This window comes from Trachinotus anak, unplaced genomic scaffold, assembly GCF_046630095.1.
Source record: "Trachinotus anak isolate AG129_WGS33_773 ecotype Australia unplaced genomic scaffold, CSIRO_AGI_Tana_v1 ptg000026l, whole genome shotgun sequence".
In the NCBI taxonomy this organism is placed as follows: Eukaryota; Metazoa; Chordata; class Actinopteri; order Carangiformes; family Carangidae; genus Trachinotus; species Trachinotus anak.
Window position 1 is genome coordinate 9,457,983 of NW_027273877.1, and position 17,428 is coordinate 9,475,410.

The 17,428-nt window shown below is 40.9% G+C and overlaps 1 protein-coding gene across 4 annotated transcripts in view; it reads right to left on the bottom strand.

Annotated features, from left to right (window-relative positions):
* The window catches only part of LOC139609711 (cilia- and flagella-associated protein 47-like), a 50,719-nt gene that overhangs the window by 19,302 nt on the left and 13,989 nt on the right, over nucleotides 1-17,428 (bottom strand). For 3 of the 4 annotated variants that reach the window (XM_071464596.1, XM_071464595.1, XM_071464594.1), the window contains exons 26-51: nucleotides 16,412-16,637; nucleotides 15,320-15,437; nucleotides 14,248-14,375; nucleotides 13,926-14,026; nucleotides 13,609-13,728; nucleotides 13,308-13,533; nucleotides 13,114-13,185; nucleotides 12,522-12,659; nucleotides 11,864-11,945; nucleotides 11,529-11,624; nucleotides 11,222-11,408; nucleotides 10,430-10,527; nucleotides 9,805-9,921; nucleotides 8,863-8,997; nucleotides 7,894-8,006; nucleotides 6,715-6,865; nucleotides 6,354-6,442; nucleotides 5,312-5,395; nucleotides 4,202-4,263; nucleotides 3,934-4,070; nucleotides 2,410-2,515; nucleotides 1,874-2,100; nucleotides 1,574-1,715; nucleotides 820-947; nucleotides 659-724; nucleotides 220-363 (exon numbers count right to left, since the gene is read on the bottom strand). In XM_071464596.1, the coding sequence (XP_071320697.1) occupies nucleotides 220-363; nucleotides 659-724; nucleotides 820-947; nucleotides 1,574-1,715; nucleotides 1,874-2,100; nucleotides 2,410-2,515; nucleotides 3,934-4,070; nucleotides 4,202-4,263; nucleotides 5,312-5,395; nucleotides 6,354-6,442; nucleotides 6,715-6,865; nucleotides 7,894-8,006; nucleotides 8,863-8,997; nucleotides 9,805-9,921; nucleotides 10,430-10,527; nucleotides 11,222-11,408; nucleotides 11,529-11,624; nucleotides 11,864-11,945; nucleotides 12,522-12,659; nucleotides 13,114-13,185; nucleotides 13,308-13,533; nucleotides 13,609-13,728; nucleotides 13,926-14,026; nucleotides 14,248-14,375; nucleotides 15,320-15,437; nucleotides 16,412-16,637 (3,293 nt within the window). The remainder of the gene's footprint in view (nucleotides 1-219; nucleotides 364-658; nucleotides 725-819; nucleotides 948-1,573; nucleotides 1,716-1,873; nucleotides 2,101-2,409; nucleotides 2,516-3,933; nucleotides 4,071-4,201; nucleotides 4,264-5,311; nucleotides 5,396-6,353; nucleotides 6,443-6,714; nucleotides 6,866-7,893; nucleotides 8,007-8,862; nucleotides 8,998-9,804; nucleotides 9,922-10,429; nucleotides 10,528-11,221; nucleotides 11,409-11,528; nucleotides 11,625-11,863; nucleotides 11,946-12,521; nucleotides 12,660-13,113; nucleotides 13,186-13,307; nucleotides 13,534-13,608; nucleotides 13,729-13,925; nucleotides 14,027-14,247; nucleotides 14,376-15,319; nucleotides 15,438-16,411; nucleotides 16,638-17,428) is intronic. The other variant, XM_071464597.1, reaches the window with a different exon arrangement.

The window sequence follows — 17,428 nt, forward strand, 5'->3', positions numbered from 1 at the left end:
ACCAGGGAGATTTTCAAAGCAGACTTTACCCACATTGTTGCTGTTGCTGATCCTGAACACACACTAAAGACCATGCTGTAAAGATTTCATGTTTATCAGAAAGTGTACATCATGCTGAGAAGATAAACAGCAAAAATGTGACAAAGGAGGAGACAGACAAACAAACACAGTAACACGAAGAAAGAAAACAATGAAACCACAACAAAAAAAGAGCATTACCATGACAATGCATTGCGCAGCAGGGTGAAAGGAGAGGGGGTAGCATACTTTTGTCCCAGCTGGTACATTCAAAAACTTTGGACCAGAGAATCCTTCACCACACACCTCGGCGTGCATGTTCCAGTCTTGGTGGGTTTCGTTGTGCTGTAAACAGACACACAGGCCTGATAGTTTGACTTCAACTCATCATTAGTAAATATTTTGCCACAAAAACACATTTCAGCCATGCTCTCTGAGTGATAGTCAAGATTACCCCTCTCCTCTGAGAAAACAGTTTCTCCTTATGAAAGTAATAGTAATAAACTATAGTATATCATTATTCACACACAAACACTCACACACACACACACACACACACACACACACACACACACACACACACACGCGCACACACACACACACAGACTGATTAATACTTGAGAATTCCCATGCCTCTTACCACTGGTATGTCTTGCATGACTGAACAGTGAGCAGGTGAACTGAAGTCCAAGTGAATGGATCCTCCCTGTGGTCACCAAGGAGACAGACTTAGTTATATTAATCATGGACCACATGAATCAACAAGCAATCCAGCATTAACTTATACCAGCTGGCATATACCTGTGACGTAACCAGCGCCTCCAGCATGTAGACCCTGGTATCACATGAAGATTTCAGGACCACCTGACATGTGAACTGCCCCACATGGTCTGCCTGGAACCGTAACGGGATGTCCACACAGCCACAATCTGTTGGACAGAGGGAAGAGGAGATATTGTTGTTTATATAATTAAATGACATGGAGATGAATGAAACTATAAGGTCATTTCAATCACAGGAAATGTCCCAGTGCATCAACAACCAGGAACCTGTGGACGGATGGTGAAACACTAATGCACATGTGCACTGAGCCACACAAAGCAGAAAAAGCTTGAAAATGTTTTTGGATTATGTGCTCAATGGGCAATATTCATTCAAGTGAACAGGCAGCCATCTGAAGGCCAGTATCCAGTTTTAATGATATATTAATAATATTATTATTATTAGGATGTGGGTCAGGCATTTATAACCTTAATATCAAATAAGTTATAAACAAAGTTATGTTGTCGCTTCAACACTAGTTTAAATACAACAGGATAAACAGAGAGAGAGCTGAGAGCATGTGTGTTACATTTTTTCTTAAACACTGCCATTATTTTAAAATCAGTCATCAGTCTAGTTTGATCTTCATAGGTGTTCAGTTGCCAATTCCTAGTTTTTGGTTCCAGTACTTCTATACTATTTGACATTGACTTAGAAGTTGGTACAGTCAGTGTGGCTTCATCACTCTTCTGTGTTTAGGATACATAAGGTGCAGGCATTTATGTGTGTGTACCTGCAGGATTCTCCCATGGTATATTGGTGTCCTCTTTGATAGGTATTTTAACAGCACTGGGTAAAGTGAAGTATTGCGGCAAAGAGACATCCACACTGTATGTTACCACTTCACTGTGGTCGTCTCCTCTCATCAGCTGGGCCTAACAGAAAACAAGAGAAGAGGAGCACTGGGTAAAATACAGACAACAAGGAAAATGTCTCACAATACTGATGTATCTCCCTCCCCTGCCCGCCAACCACACACAGCTGAGTATGTATATCCACAGGTCTGCTTACCAGAGTACGTCTGTTTGTGTACCTGTTGTTTGAAGTGCTTGCGTATGGCTGCGGTTGCCCTCACAGTGCTGCTACACAAAGTGTGCGTCAGCATCCGCCTCCTGTGTTCGTCGGTGCTCATGCTGTGTTGACCCCAGATGGCCAGAGCTTGCTCCCAGGCCATATTGATCAGCGGCACACGCACCACCTCCTCGCACACCTGACCCACCTTACAGCATAGGCTTAGTACTGGTACGCACACAGCTGGGCCTTTTGATGGAAACATCAGTGTGTATATTATTCACTATTCACTATACATACACTGCAGCTTAGGAGCCAATACAATATAATATACTGGTGTCTCTCAAATGTGAATATGCTCCTCTCTTTCCAAACATGATATAAATATAACAGTCAACAATATGCCCACTGAAGAAAAACATTTGAATTGAAATGTGTAATGATTAAATGATAATTGATGATTATTAAATAGCAGTGTTGGTGTAATCCTGAGTATTGTTTATAATGTTAATAATGTTTATAATGTTTGGTTGAAAGATTGGTGCCACAGGCTCCTACCAGAGTCATTGGGGATGGAGATAATGTTAGAACTAGGCCTGGCTGTGAGAGGGGAGGGAAGAGGTAATTCTGCAGTGGCCTTCACCATATAGACCATGTCGCCAGCCTAGAGGGACACACACAGAGACAGACTGGCTGGTAATGGACTTGATATAAACTGCATTGGGTGAAACTAACTCAGCCTGGTGTTTGTTTCTTGATCCTTTGCTTGTGTGCAGAGCATTTCCCTACACATCCCCTCATAGTAGTGGCTGATTGTTTCCACTTTTACCACTAATTTCTTTTTTCTTAGTTTTTAATAAATAACATCCAATCATGAAAGTAGTCTTTGTCAGTAACTGTGTCCCAATTCAGGGGCCACATCCGTCAAAGGCTGCATTTTAAGACTAATTGCGTCACGGTAGTGCGCCTTGGCTGTCACATGTTGAAGGCTGTTTCAAAGATGGATCCTTTGTGGCCTATCCCTATTTCATTTCATTTCATTTCAACCTATCCCAAGATTCATTGCACACCGGTAATGAAAGCAAACAACATCGAGAGAGAGCCCGAGGATTATACTTTTAAATGTAAGTACTTGTATTCAGCTCAGTTCAACAGCTAACGGTACAACTGTTAAAGCCAAGGCCTTAAAACCTCAAGTTTTGTGAAAAAAAAAAAAAAGTGATGTCAAGGTTGCTAGGCAACAAGAACCTGCACTTAGCAACGCAACAGCTACAAAGGGCCACACCCTCATAGACTGCCGCCTCCGAGGGACGCCGCCCCTGAGTTGGGACACAGGTAGTGTCTTTAAGATAACATGAGGGCAAGAAGTGTTTTTGCTGTCAGACCTGAAAGATAGGCCTCTGCTCTTTTTCTCTGAGGAGTAATGCAAGGTAATATTATCCACTTTCATATTATTGAAATTGTGTGTTGTTGCTCTTGACCTAAATACCTAAACACAATGCCAATATCATGATAAGACAAATTTTATCACATTAGTATTTATACCTTATTCTGATGTGGAAACATTGTAATGGAAATACTACACTACATGTGTGGCAATGGAAAACCTGCCCAATGTCAAGGTGAGTGTGTAAGTGTTAAATCAGTTCTACACAGGAAAGTAATTCTTGACACAAAGTGACACTGTGTGAAGGACACACCTCGGTCACCACAGTCTGTGTGTGTACAATATTAGCAATGGATATTGTTGTATTATCTCCAAACACTTCCCATTTTGCACTCTGCTGTAGACACAATCAGAAAATGGGCAGACACGGACACGGACACACACACACACACACACACACACACACACACACACACACACACACACACACACACACTTACTTCATGATGAATATTTCATTCAATTAATTCTAGTTTCATTTAATATGCGCTACAGATTTTTTCTACACTCTTGGAAAGTGCAAACTTCGTAAGTTCATATCTGCAATTTAAAAAGTGAAAATTAAAATTCAATCATTTTAAAAAATGTATTTCAGGGGACTGCCACACAAGCTGGACACAAACAGACACACTGACCTGCGGGCAAACTAGCAGCACAGAGCAGTACTTGGTGCCTGGGCAGAAGGGCAGGTAGTGGATGTTCAGAGTGTCTGCTTGGCCTGGCTTCAGACAAACACTCCTCACTGCACTCAGGAACTCACTGCCTTCACCATCTGGGCACCAATGTATATAGACCACAACCAATCAGACATGAATAAAGGCAGAGCGTTAACACTTATTCATACACAGTAATGAAGGTAGCTCAGGGTGCAGAGCATGTGTACATTGGTGTGTTAGAGCTCACTGGGAGCTGAGTGTCTCCCTTCCATGTCCTCCCCACAGCTCTTGTCTGAGGTCTTCTCTATGCTGCAAGAGGAGGAGCAAAGAAACATGGTCATTCTTAGATGGATATCACTTTTACACCACCTGATTTAGCTGAACCACAGATGACCTTATTCCTTCTACAAATCGTCACGGTCATCTCCGATTAGGAGGAGGAGCTGGGATGTTTGGCTTTGAAGTCTCGGGTGGTGAGAGATGTATAACGGGGGTGTCTTCCAAAAATGAAGTTCCAACAGAATTGGTATAACACACAATTTGAATGGGAAAATGAATGGGAAACAGAGACTAATATTGTTTCGTCCCTTTAAATTGGACTATATTAAAGGCTTACATCTTCAAACTTGAATATATATGTATATAATTACAATTATAAGAATATTAGCCGCAGTACAAACAATCTATAGTTTCCACTGATTTTCCTGTACTTGCCACCAGAGGTGTTTCTTTACTGTAAACTGTGCTACAAATGTTCTCTTGCGAGAAAAGTAAAAACTTTTTGATCTGTAAGGAACATAAAATCTGTTTCGAATGATCTGTTCCTTTTCCATTTTGTGTGTGATTTCTATTTTGTTTATTTGGACATCGACACCGTCAATGAACTGATCATACTGACAAGTGTTGTGCGTATATAAAAAGCCTGTGTCTTATTCCTTTGTGCTTTAGAGGGCCGTAAAAACACACCATTGCACTGCATGGCATGTCCCTCATTACCATGGACACAGAAGCTGGATTTTGTCTTGACTCAGTCCCACATACACGTCCTGATGCACCAACTAACAACAAAACAAAGTTTCTAACAAATACACTATTTCCCTCTGCTTCAATAACATTTGACAAAAATTACACTGACCAACTGTTTTAAAAAGTTACTAAGCCATTTTTAAAAATGAAACTACATATTTAGGAGATGGTTTTGAAGACTCATGTCCTCAGAAGGAGCCAAATGGTTTGAGAGCCACAGACAAAGTAGTGAAGTCAGAAGGTATAGAGGCACAAAAATATAGAGTGTGTAAAAATATAGTGTTTGTGTATTAGCTGTCACTAAGCTGAGTGTAAGTAGTGCATGTGTTACTTGGCTTTGGAGGCCTGTTGAACGAGACCGTCTTTTTTCTTTTCAGGCTCCAGTGGGTTGAACACAGACTCCACCAGCACTACCCTAAACACACACACACACACACACACACACAGCAGAGACTCTTGAATTTAGCAACACACAACACAAAAAGCATTGTGTACTGGGATTTTGTCTCTGAAAATCCAGTGAGTGAACAGAAACAATACTGCATTCAACTCCATTGTACTGGTGTAGTGAGAGAAATCTCACAGGCAGACACAGAGTCTCAACTCAAAGCTATCTGGATTGGTTGATTCTACCAGATGGAACATTTGTTTTTTTCATTTATTTATTCTTTTAATAAATTAGGGCTGTCAAACGATTCATTTTTTCTTAATCGCGATTAATCACTGAATTTCAGGAGTTAATTGCGATTAATCGCATGTTTTATCATGATTAAAATTCTATTATTTTGCATTTCAGAACTGTTTTCTCTTGCTTGACAACACATAACTGTCAGTCTGTCTGAACTAGAAGCTAACGTTAACATGTCTGACGTGTAATTATGAAGATGTTCTGGGTAAGTTATATTTTTATTTTCCAACTCATTCAATCTTCACCAACATTCAGGCATTGGATTTAAATACTTTAGGTCTCCCGACCCGCCCCTTTTGCTCCCATAGACATAACTTCCCATGAAGTATCTTGCTCTGCCATGTAAAATCTTTGTGGGAAATGTCAATGGCAGCTTCACAACAATGTTTTATTTATTATAGAACATAGTGCTCTAGAATCTTTGGTAACAGCACCAGTGACGGTGTAAAATAAAGAATCTTTGGTGGCACGCGATTAACATGATTAAAAAAAGCAAAAACACGTTATGCTCGGTTCTTAATCCCATCACGATTGACGCATTACTGCTGACAGCCCTAACATATATATATATATATATATATATATATATATATATATATATATAAATAACATTTTGTTATTTATTTTCACTTTTACATCCAGGAAACTGACTAAACAGTCACAATATCTGGACAACAAAACCTACCTGAATTTAGCTTCCTTATTGAAAGGATTAGTTATTGGGAGTTGGATCACTGTCTGCTGGTAGCATGGAGACCTGCACTTCATGGTGTTCTTGAAGAGACAGTAGAAAGCAGACAGTCTGTCATCTAGTTATATCAGCCTGCAGCAGCAGCCACAGCCTATGTAACAGTAAGTCTTCAGAAATGATGTGTGATGTCTGACAGACAGAGCAGGACAGTGAGTGATTTAGTCAGACTGACAGACTGTTCTCAAGCCATGAACAAATCAGTAAGTGAGGCCTGAAGCTAACTCTTACGTCAGTGGTGCAGTAAGTGCAGCTCCAGCATGACAGTCAGTCGAGGCCTGCAGTTCATTATACTCACTGTGGGTGTGATGTGACTGACATGGGTCTTTATATTGAAGGCAAGAGTGGCGCCACGCGGCCCACAAGCAGAGCTGGAGATGAGCAGGAGGACGGCCTCCATTGGCTGCAGGAAGGAGCAGCTGTACTGAACGGTCAGTTCAGTGCTTTCCCTGTGCAAATCACCACAGTCAACAACACAGTCAAAATCAGAAGAATGAAGAAGAACACTATTTTTCTCCATAATAGCACTGTCCTTCAAGACAGTATTTCTGAAAGTGAAGCTAGGAGTCGAAAATGGGACATGGGCTATTTTTACACAGTGGCCTCACTTGAGGGCATAACTGCTATATTTTAATGAGCTGCAGTACAGTCTGAAGGAAAAACTAAATTTACACAATTTGAACTCTGAGCTGAAGAAGTTGAAGAGGATATTGTGGGTCTGCCTCAAACAAGTTATTTTGGAAGTACAGATGCAAAGACAGCACTTCCATGCTCACAATGCCAGTTTTAGTCAAGTATGTGTTGTTGGTGCAGACTACAAAGGCACGCAACAGTGTGTCATAATTACAATTTTGTTGCACAAGACTCTAATCTTCAAGTTTATTTATGCTTAACCTGGAAAAAACATGCACACACTTCATTTTATACTGCGTGTGTCCTGAGCAGATCAACTTTAGAGAACGGCATAAAAATTGAGTTCTTAGATTAAAATAGAAATAATTCACATTTCAATTAGTCACCCAAGGAAAGGTGACTTCAGTCTGACTCCCAATCTACTAATATGCATTAGGTAGTTCTAGACTGGTTGCTCAAGTATAAAACTGTCCTTTTAAGATGTTTGTTTTAACCTTCTACCATTGAGTGTTGGCAGGTTTAGGTGCATGATTATCATGAAAAGAAGCAGCATACTCTCACACATTTACTATTCTTGATTCTTAGGGAGCAGAACAGGGCAGGAAACACTTCTACTACATTACTATCTGAAGGTTAATCTTTAAGACAAATTGCATGAGATTTAAAAGTCTTTTTAGAGACCAAGACATGATCTGAAGCTGTTCACATGTTATGGATGCTGTTAAATATATGTAGCAGAATAAAAAACATGATATTTGCCACTGAAATGTAGTGGAGAAGAAGTATTAACAGCAAGTATGTTAGAGTTGTTCTTCAGATTATGGTGTGGTGTGATATAACATACTTTGGAGGAATAGTGACAGTAGATCCATCAGGGAGGGAGAAGAGATTGGCATCCTCTCCTAAAAGGAGGGCTTGGTATTTGACAGGCTTAGAGGATGGGCTTTTCAGTCGCACCTGCAGTTCACTCACACACACACACACACACACACACACACACACACACACACACACAGACAGAGCCAAGTTTTAAACAAACACAAGTGTATACACATGCAAACACCGAGCCAAACACACCACTGTCAGAAAACAGTTCTACAATGACATCTGTCTTGCTTAGCAATGACAAACTGACATCTATTTTTGTTAGGCTTGTAATGTGGCCGACAACGTGGATCATTACGCAGATGTATATTAGTCTGTGTTTGTAATCTTGTTAGTGTGTGTGGGTGAGTCTATAATCCTATTAATGTGTGCGTGTGTGTGTGTGTGTGTGTCTATAATCCTGTTAATGTGTGCCTCTGTGTGATCCCACTTGCAGTGTTTGTATGTTGACTATCCAAGTCCATTTCAGTGTTGACAGTGCTCATTAATTTGATTTACAAGGCATGTATTTTCTTTAAGTATCGTCTAAGACCAAAGTGCTAGTTGTGTGCATGTGTTTTCTTTGTGAAAGAACTGGACAGGCGTCCTGACAGAGTGATGGTGTGTGGTGACAGGTACCGAGGCTACGTCCACACTACTACGTCTTCATTTTAAAATGGTCTAAAACGGAAACAGTCTCTGTTTTAGCTCTGTATCAGAAACTATCTCCGTCCATACTAACACACCCGAAAACACACACATACATGACCATTCAGGTACTCTGGGCATGTGGTAACCGGTGTAAAAAGGAAAAATTCCAAAAGCTCCATTTTAGGTGCTCCAAAAGTCTGGACTAGTGTGGACAGCAGGTGTACACACAGCACTTAGCCTGGGGTAGTCTCTCATATTGGGCAACACGCAGCATTAACATCTGCACTCGATGTGTTACCTGTTTGCTGAAAGAAGTGTGCAGGGCTCCTGATAGAGCGATGGTTTGTAGTGGCAGGTACTGAGGCAGCCTCTCATACAGGTGGACGCACAGCATTAACATCTGCACTGGATTAGGATCTGACAGGTCTGTGGGCTGCACACACACACACGCACACGCACACCCACACACCCCCACACACACACACACACCCACACACCCACACCCATGCAGATACAAGGACAAACAGGAGTAGTCACAACAGGAAACAATGCCTAGTCTCTGACATAATCATCATGATATATTTAATAATGATCCAATTATGCTAAATCATAAATGCACTAATTAGTAAATATGTCAAAATATTTGCATTACATTAAAATGTGGGTGGTAATTAATGTAAACTAGATATTTTATAGGATTTGTGTCTGCAGATTAATCATGTTCATCTCTGTTGAAAATTCATGTACAATATGGGACATCCATCTTTACATAAAGAATACTGATGGCATGTGTTATGCAGTTACTTACAGTATACATCATATTATATACTATCTACTTGTCCATCCTTGCTCACAGAAGACATATTTAAGACTTGAATCTCCAACTAAATAGGAGGATGAACATGCGTTATAAAAATGACAGTATCTGTGATTCTGCTGCATCAATTTTGATCTTTAAAAAAACAAACAAAAAAAAGAGCGCAGGAGAAATAATCGAAACATATCTACACGCCCACTTGCTCGCTGTAAATTCTCTGAACAATGACCTGCTCTAATTACACATGGGCTCAGTTGCACAATACAGAGACTTTATACCAGGGAGGTGGAAAGGTAAAGTCTGTTTAATGTCCGGTTCAACTGATTTGGACATTTGTGTTCACACACACTCAACTCCTCTGAGAAATGTCTAGAACATTTCAGGGCATGAAATCAGCTTATGAAACGTTCTTCTGGTTTTTACCTGTATGTCCATGTTGAGAGACAGTGCAGTTAAGCACTGGACCACTATGATGTTGTTGTGGAGGATCTGCTCCAGGCTGCTAGCTGCAGTGTACATCCTCCTGAAGTGGCTGCAGATCTAATAAGGAACACAGTGGGTAAGTGGGATGTAAGAAATTTGACAAGGTTCATTTGTAACTTCACGTTTCAGATGGATGATCTCTCCACTTTCTCTGCCATTTTCTCTGTTGCCTGTTACACATTGCTCGGTATCAATGCGTCTGAAGGCTTTGAATCATACTTAACTTGTCATAGCTCAAAGTTTGGGATTTGAAAAAACATCTTCAGGACTTTGGTTAAATTTTCCTCGTCAAACTCTTGCAAGCAAACCACATCTACTGGCTAAAAAATCAGGATGAGTAGCACTCCCACACACACACACACACACACACACACACACAAAATGAATGGTGCTTGGCATGATAAGAAGCTTCCCTTATCTTGCTCAGGACTAACTGTGTCTTCATCACATCAATCACTGTGCCACCTACAGACATTAACCAACATCCCTCATTGACTCGAGCACACTGAAGAGGATCTGCACAAAATGAACACACACACTCAGACACATCTACACAAACACTGACCAGATAAGGACAGTAGGCAGCAATCAGAGCAGCTAGCACCAGACCATCTGTCAAGTCCAGGTCAAAATTCACTATCCAGCGTGCTGATGGGACTCCACCTACCAACCATCACCATGGAGAAATTACCTCAATCAGTGACACATAATAAAGCATCAGCAGGTACTGAAAAAAAAAACCTAACCTAATACCTTTCATCTCTGTAGGGCTGTCACCTTTAATTTGAAATTCAAACATTCACTAAACAGGGGGGGAATAGTTCATATTCAAACTAATTTCAATTCAAAATTTAGTCTATACATGCAGCAGAATGATTCAGTGAGGGGAAGGGGTGTTTTTTAATTAAAAAAAAATATTTTAGAGAATTATAAATAGTTTAAAACAGGCTCAGCACAAAGAGTATGAACAAATTGTAGTTGTATTGATCATAATCTATGATGAGAAGGCCTGCCTGGAAGAGGTGAGCGAACTGTCACTATGGTGAAACAGCCTCTTATCTATATGTCAGCAAAATCAAGGTGCTAGTTGTGGGTTTTGGTAGGAAGCAGCAGAGGAACTGCACACCTCAGAAAATCAATAAGACTCTGGAGAGAGAAAGTGACTGTATCTGACATGGTCCCCACAGGCAATTAAAGGTAGAGAAATTTAAATAGTCTCTGGTGGGTTCTGAAGACCCTCAAGTGTAGGGGCATCTCCAACTGGTGTGGGAACTGTCTGATCAGGACTGTAGAGCCCCACAGTGTGGTGGGCCATTAGATCTAAATTGTGTTCGTCTGTGTACATGTTGTGCCCTACCTGCACCCCAGACAGTGTTCCTCATGCTCTGGTAGTGCTTGTTGAGCCATGAGAGCAACTGGAGCTCCCAGGCAGTGTAGACATTGCTGACCAGTGGCTGTGAGTTGACAGTGGGGACTTCATCTGCTTCTTCCCGGACCAAACCTGTGTTCAGACCACTCTCTGATACACGACACAGGACCAACACCTGCGGATGTGCAGAGGAATATTCATGTTGATGCTTTTCAGCATTTTCGGCACGACTCCACATTCACACAGGCAGACACATTTGTAAGCTGTGTGTGTTTTTTAGGGAAATGTGTTTCACCTTGTATATTTGTAGCAGCACATCAGTCCAGGATCGTTTGCTCAGAGACTCATAGTCAACACTGTTGTAGTCCAGACCATGCTTTTCCTCATTTGGCTGAGAGAATCACAAACACACATATAGCACAAGAAGCTGTAAATACTTTGTGTGTGAATTAAAGAGGGAGACCGTGAGTGAGACCAGGATGAGTTTTTCATTGTTAGCAGAGACGCTACACCAAAGCAATCATACACAGTCTCCCACTGCTCCAAAAATTGATTTAGAGGACATGGATTTTAATTTACGTGGTGTAGCTCTAGGACTTAATTGTTGTGTGTGTGTGTGGGTATTTATACCTGTAGGGAGCACCAGTGTTTGAACTCCTGCACATCTAACAAGTACTCTGGTCTGATGTGGCACAGGCAGGCTCCCTGCACCCTGATCACACAAATACAATGAACAGAAAAAGTAACAACATTTTGTACATAAATACTCCCCACAGCTTAATTCAGACATGACGGGACATTAAAGGAAAGAAGTACAATGCTTATATGATATTAGACCTCAGTAGCCTGTTTCAACAATTTGCAACATGCATGCTGCAACACACGAATCAAAACTAACACCACTTGTGACCCCTGTATGAGTATGCAAAAGCCGTGCAGGACATGGAAATGCAACTGGACAGAAATTTCTGAAATTTGACACTGCCACCAGTCACACTCTGTTTTTGCCAGTGCTTGCAAATCGCTTATGTAAAACAAGAGGATCTGATTATTACTGTACTTTTCCCAACTTCTTTATTTATAGATTTTTTTGCACTCAATAACTTAAATTTGGCTTATTCCCAGTGTTTCCTAGTTAACTAATGTGATTTTCTTAAGGGATGCACTTAAGTTATGACTTTGAAAGTTCTACCTTGCACTGCTGACAGTATTCACTTTGATCTTGTGTTGTGTTGGTACTACGCTATGGTTACTTTTACATAAATGTGTGTATGTGTGTAAAGCCTACCTGAGAAAAGCAAGCATAGCTTCATGCTGTTGTAACAGCTGATTGGTGCGCTGGTCTTTATCACTGGAAAATGTCTGACAGCGAGGAATACCAGGAATCGGTTTGCCAGTCAGGTGATGAAGCATGTCCACTACAGACCTAGACAGCAATGCAATACAGTTACGTCCCTGGCATCTGGAGCCAAATCAATTAATCAAATCCCACTAGAGTTTTAGTTCATATAATCATCTAGTAGTTATAGCCATAGTAGTTATAATATTCTAGTAGTTTTCTTTGATGCATTTCAACCCTCTAGATAATAATGAATACAAACCTGGTGAGACTGGCCACTGCTATTTAGGACACAGAATCGTTATTTGCGAGCTTCTGCTTTTTTTTTTTAGATCTCCATATAAAACAAAACAGCCTTCAAGGTGCAGACTCTCAATCCTCTCAATGTTGACTAAGTTTAAATATTTACTTCTATGTTACTGAGATAATCTTAACTATTTCAGCTTTACTACTCCACAACATAATGATTACAAATTTCAGGCTGCTAAAGTGTGTGTACTCAAAATTCAGCGCGAGAACACACACACACTCACTCACTCACCTGCAGTCTTTATTTTGACTGACACGATAAGTCCGTCCACTGGAATGATTCGTTTGAATTTTTGACACAACTCTGTAGGGAGAGAGGTGAGTGGAGCAAAGGGTTTAATGGATTGATTGACTGGCTTGATTGACAAACAGGTTGTAAACCAAATGTGGCCCCTGAGCTGAACTACTGGGAAATCTCTTGAATACCTTCTGAGTGTGTGTGGTACAGAGATAGGATGTGGTCCGCTTGGCCAGCCAAAGAGACTAAACCACCTCTCCACAGCCAATAACACATTCTGGTGATATAGTCCCTCATCTGAGTTGGCAGGAGGGAATTCTGGGATGCCGAGATCAGTTGGGGTTTGTGTGTTTGGAGAGACCTCTTCATTCCTGCTGGTCTGACCACTCACACTGTCACTGCCTGGAAAGGAGTCTGAAGAAGACAGATGCACACTCAATCACATAAACACATCAGACACACACAGTGTTGTACATTTCACTTACTGACCTGACACTGAGTTCTTGTTTGTTGAGCTGTTGTGATCAAATGAGGATGATGATGACGCTGGGCCAGAAGCAGGACTCGGTGTGTGATAGCGTTGAAGGATCGCCTCCACAGCTGTGGCTCCTAAATCACAGTTACATGTGCAATTACTCTGAATTCTGAGAGATTTTCAGTACAACAAAGTGAAGTTGACCTGGCACTGTCCCTCCCATCCACCACTAACCAACTGTTTTTCAAAGCTTTCATGAGGTCTCCATGTTCTCTATATACTGCACATACTTGGTTTAGGGATGTGTGTGTGTGTGTATGTTATACAATACCAGGCTTGAGAACTATCTGTTGCTCAGAGTGGTGCAGAGCCATGTACGGCCAGACTGTCAACACACAGTTGTCAGCCACAGCACACAACTTAACCTTAAACCTGGTGGCAGAGAGACAGAGTCAGAGAGAAAAAGAAGCTGGAAGATTGGTTTGACTTTAAATTTATGCATTTAAATCAAGGATTTCCTATGGTATTATATAGCTGTGAAGAAACACGATGAGTACAAGGCCTACATAGCTTAAGCCAAATCTTTATTGTTTATCTCACTTGACATTTTCTGTACTGCTTGGTAAGCAGGACATTATACAACAGTGCATTACCTGTTGTGGAAGTGGTCAGTGAATGTGATAGAGGTGCAGAGGGAGAGAGGAGCAGCAGAACAGAAGGACACGGTGCAGATCAGAGAGGTCACGTTGGCTTCCTGGCTGTGGATGTCTACTTGATGTCCCTGTACAGACAGAGTAAAAAAGTGCATTTCTGCTCAAGTGTCAGCAGGGAAACTCAGTCACACTTGTCATTTTAATCCAGTTTTTGTCTGATAGATGGATTCAGTGACAGATGCGCAAAATTGGGTTTTGCTCACACTGTTTTAAGATCTTCAAAAACTGAATGAAGAGACATGAATGCATAATATATTTTCTGATTTCCTGGAGAGGCACATTAATGCAGTCCTTTAAAACACCAAGCTCTGAGAATATTGCATCTGAAATGCACGGGTCTTGCCAAATATGGAAACTAGAGATTGCAACTTTGTGAATGGAATTAAAACCAATTTCATCTAGAAAGCATTACAACTAGGTCTGTTGTAGTGAAGGAATTTCCTCTGTGGTGATTTAGGATGGCTTAGCAGTGTGGTGTGCAGTGTGTGTGATATCTGTCAGAACCGTGCTCCCCGGTGTTCTCCACAGCTGTGCCTGCTGCTCTCTTCACCTCGGCTAATCCTTGTTTTCACCCGTTTCCTATATATGTACTCACTCTGTTAGTGTCTTCTGTTTGCTGAGTCTTGAAAATGAAATCTGCTTTCATGTGTTAGTATCAGAGAGGAGTTATTTTAGTTCATTTCCTGAGCCACCTGGTGACCCTGTTCAGACCTGGCATTAACATGTGTCTTTGGTGATCCAATCACAAGTGGACAGTTCTAAGTTTGTCAATTTACACCTGGCGTTAGAGTGCATCTCCATATGTGTCTTGAGTCACCACTAGTGATTGGATCTCACTTCCCTATATGCAAATAAAGACATGCATTGACAGACGGGTCTGTTGTCAATGGAGAGAGGGACAGAGAGAGAGACTGAGAGGCAAGTGTCAATAACAGGATCACTTTTTGGTCAAATGGTCCTCTTGTAGCTATTTCAATAATACTGTAAACTGGTCTGAGTACAGGGACTGTACCTTGTCCTGGTTTTGGGGAGGGATGGAGTTACCATCAGGAAAGATGACAGAAACCGGCTGTATCTTTGTCCCATCCTCCAGTTCCACCTCATCCACTTCAGTCGATACCCTGGTTCCACTGCAATGCAATGACATTTTCAATGATAAAATAACTTTTTTAAATAATATGTGATGTAACGTCTCTGCAAGGGAATCCATCAGTTTTCTTTGAGATTGACAGCTTTCGTCAGTCATGGTGGCACTTGCACATAGTAAGGCCCGCCTCCAGGAAGACGAGGACAATCGGTCTAAATGTGTTTTCTTCTGTATTCCTATCAAATGAGTGCATTTACTGTAACGTTGCTGTAAATGTGCAAAACTCACTACATGTAGCAGCACTCTTGTTTGTTATTATCAGGTCTTTAAGTCTCTGTGTAGTACAGCTCAATGGCAATGGAGAGTTTTTTTGTGTTAACAGTGGTAAAATGGCAATAGAAAATGATCAGTTTGAGTAGCATAGCAATCCTACTGAATGAAACAATATAATTATAGTATTATTAACAGTGAAATCTAAATGATTTACAAGGAAACCAATGGACGCAGTGCATCCAGCTACGTGGATACAAGTGTATTCACATGTAACACCATCTCCATATTGTTGGTGGGTACAAAGTAAAGTAAAGTTCTTTCTTCCTGTTTTATATAAAGTGTAAACAGGACCCTAGATAAGTTTTCATAAGAATAAAGATCTTTATGCATCTCATTTCAGTCATGGGGATGTGGGTCAGAAAATACAGCCTGAACTGTAATAGTGCAGCCGGATTTCTGTCCACTCTGAAATCAGAACAACAATGTAAACCACCCAGGAATGGGGATTAGCTTGCTGGCTTACAATGTAAGCAAAATGCAACATGAGCGCAGACCTGCCAGTTAATGAGTCCTGGCTTTATTGATAAAAAATCCCATGAAATTAATAATGTAGCGAGTATATCAGTGTGGCTTTGTTTCCTCTGCATTCATTTAGTTGCAGTGACTCAACACAGCTTGTGAATTGCCACAAGCTCGGAAAATACATTATCATTATTGTGAATGTGTGTGTGAGTGTAAACTAACCTTGGATATCCTGCAGCTACCAGGTTGAGTGTAGCCATTGCATTGCATTCCAGGGGCACTGGGGTAAGAAGAATCTGAGGGGGGTGGATGGTGATACTGGGAAGCTGGAGAGTAATGGTGATGGACAGCTCTCTGTAGGGCTGATGTTCCACCTCCTCTGCCATCCCCTTCCCACCCTCATCTCCCAGGTAAAGAGGGAGGGACAGTGTGATTCTTCTGCCAGACACTAAAAGAGAAAATATATAAAGAAAGAAAAAGTTACCTTGGATGTATCTCAGGTATATGTGTAGCCAACCGTCGTTCAATATCACAAAGTCAATGACGGCATGCAAACACACTGATCATGATACTTGCATGTAGTATTGCAGCTGTGCCACCAACAGGTATTCAGCAATATATATGTTGGTCCCTAAAGTTTTCAGTTGGATAAACTTTAATGAATTAGTTTTGAATGTGTCTAAAATAAATAGCATTGTGTTTGATCTCTCTGATCAGCCATTAGTGGTGATTATATTGCACATTTTTTATTGAAAATTCCTATGTAATAATTATGTGTGTAAATATGCTACCTAATATTGACATCACCATGTTCACTGTGGATAAAGCTGTTACCATGGGTCATTCTAGTGTAAGGAAGTCTTCTGTCTTCATGGCTACACTCTGGTGTGAGGTGAAAAAATAAAACTTCTGGACCAAAAGAAGCACTGACCCATTTCTGCTGGCTCTTAGCTTGACAAAATTAGGTTTTGTTTTAAGAGTCTGGGTCCAGGAGCAACATAACTCCTCACATATGGTCCATCACTAAAGATTATTAAGGCCCCTTGGCTTAAAGGCTTAAGCTGCAGGATATATTCTTTATCTGAGTATTATTTCAACTTAGATTTAGTTTATGTTTAACTTTAATTTAGGTTCGGCCCATGTGAAATTATGTTCTGGGGGATGGTGCATTCTATTACACTGTGACATATGTGGTTTATTATCCAGTTTTCACCCTGACATGAATGTGTGTGGGAGAAA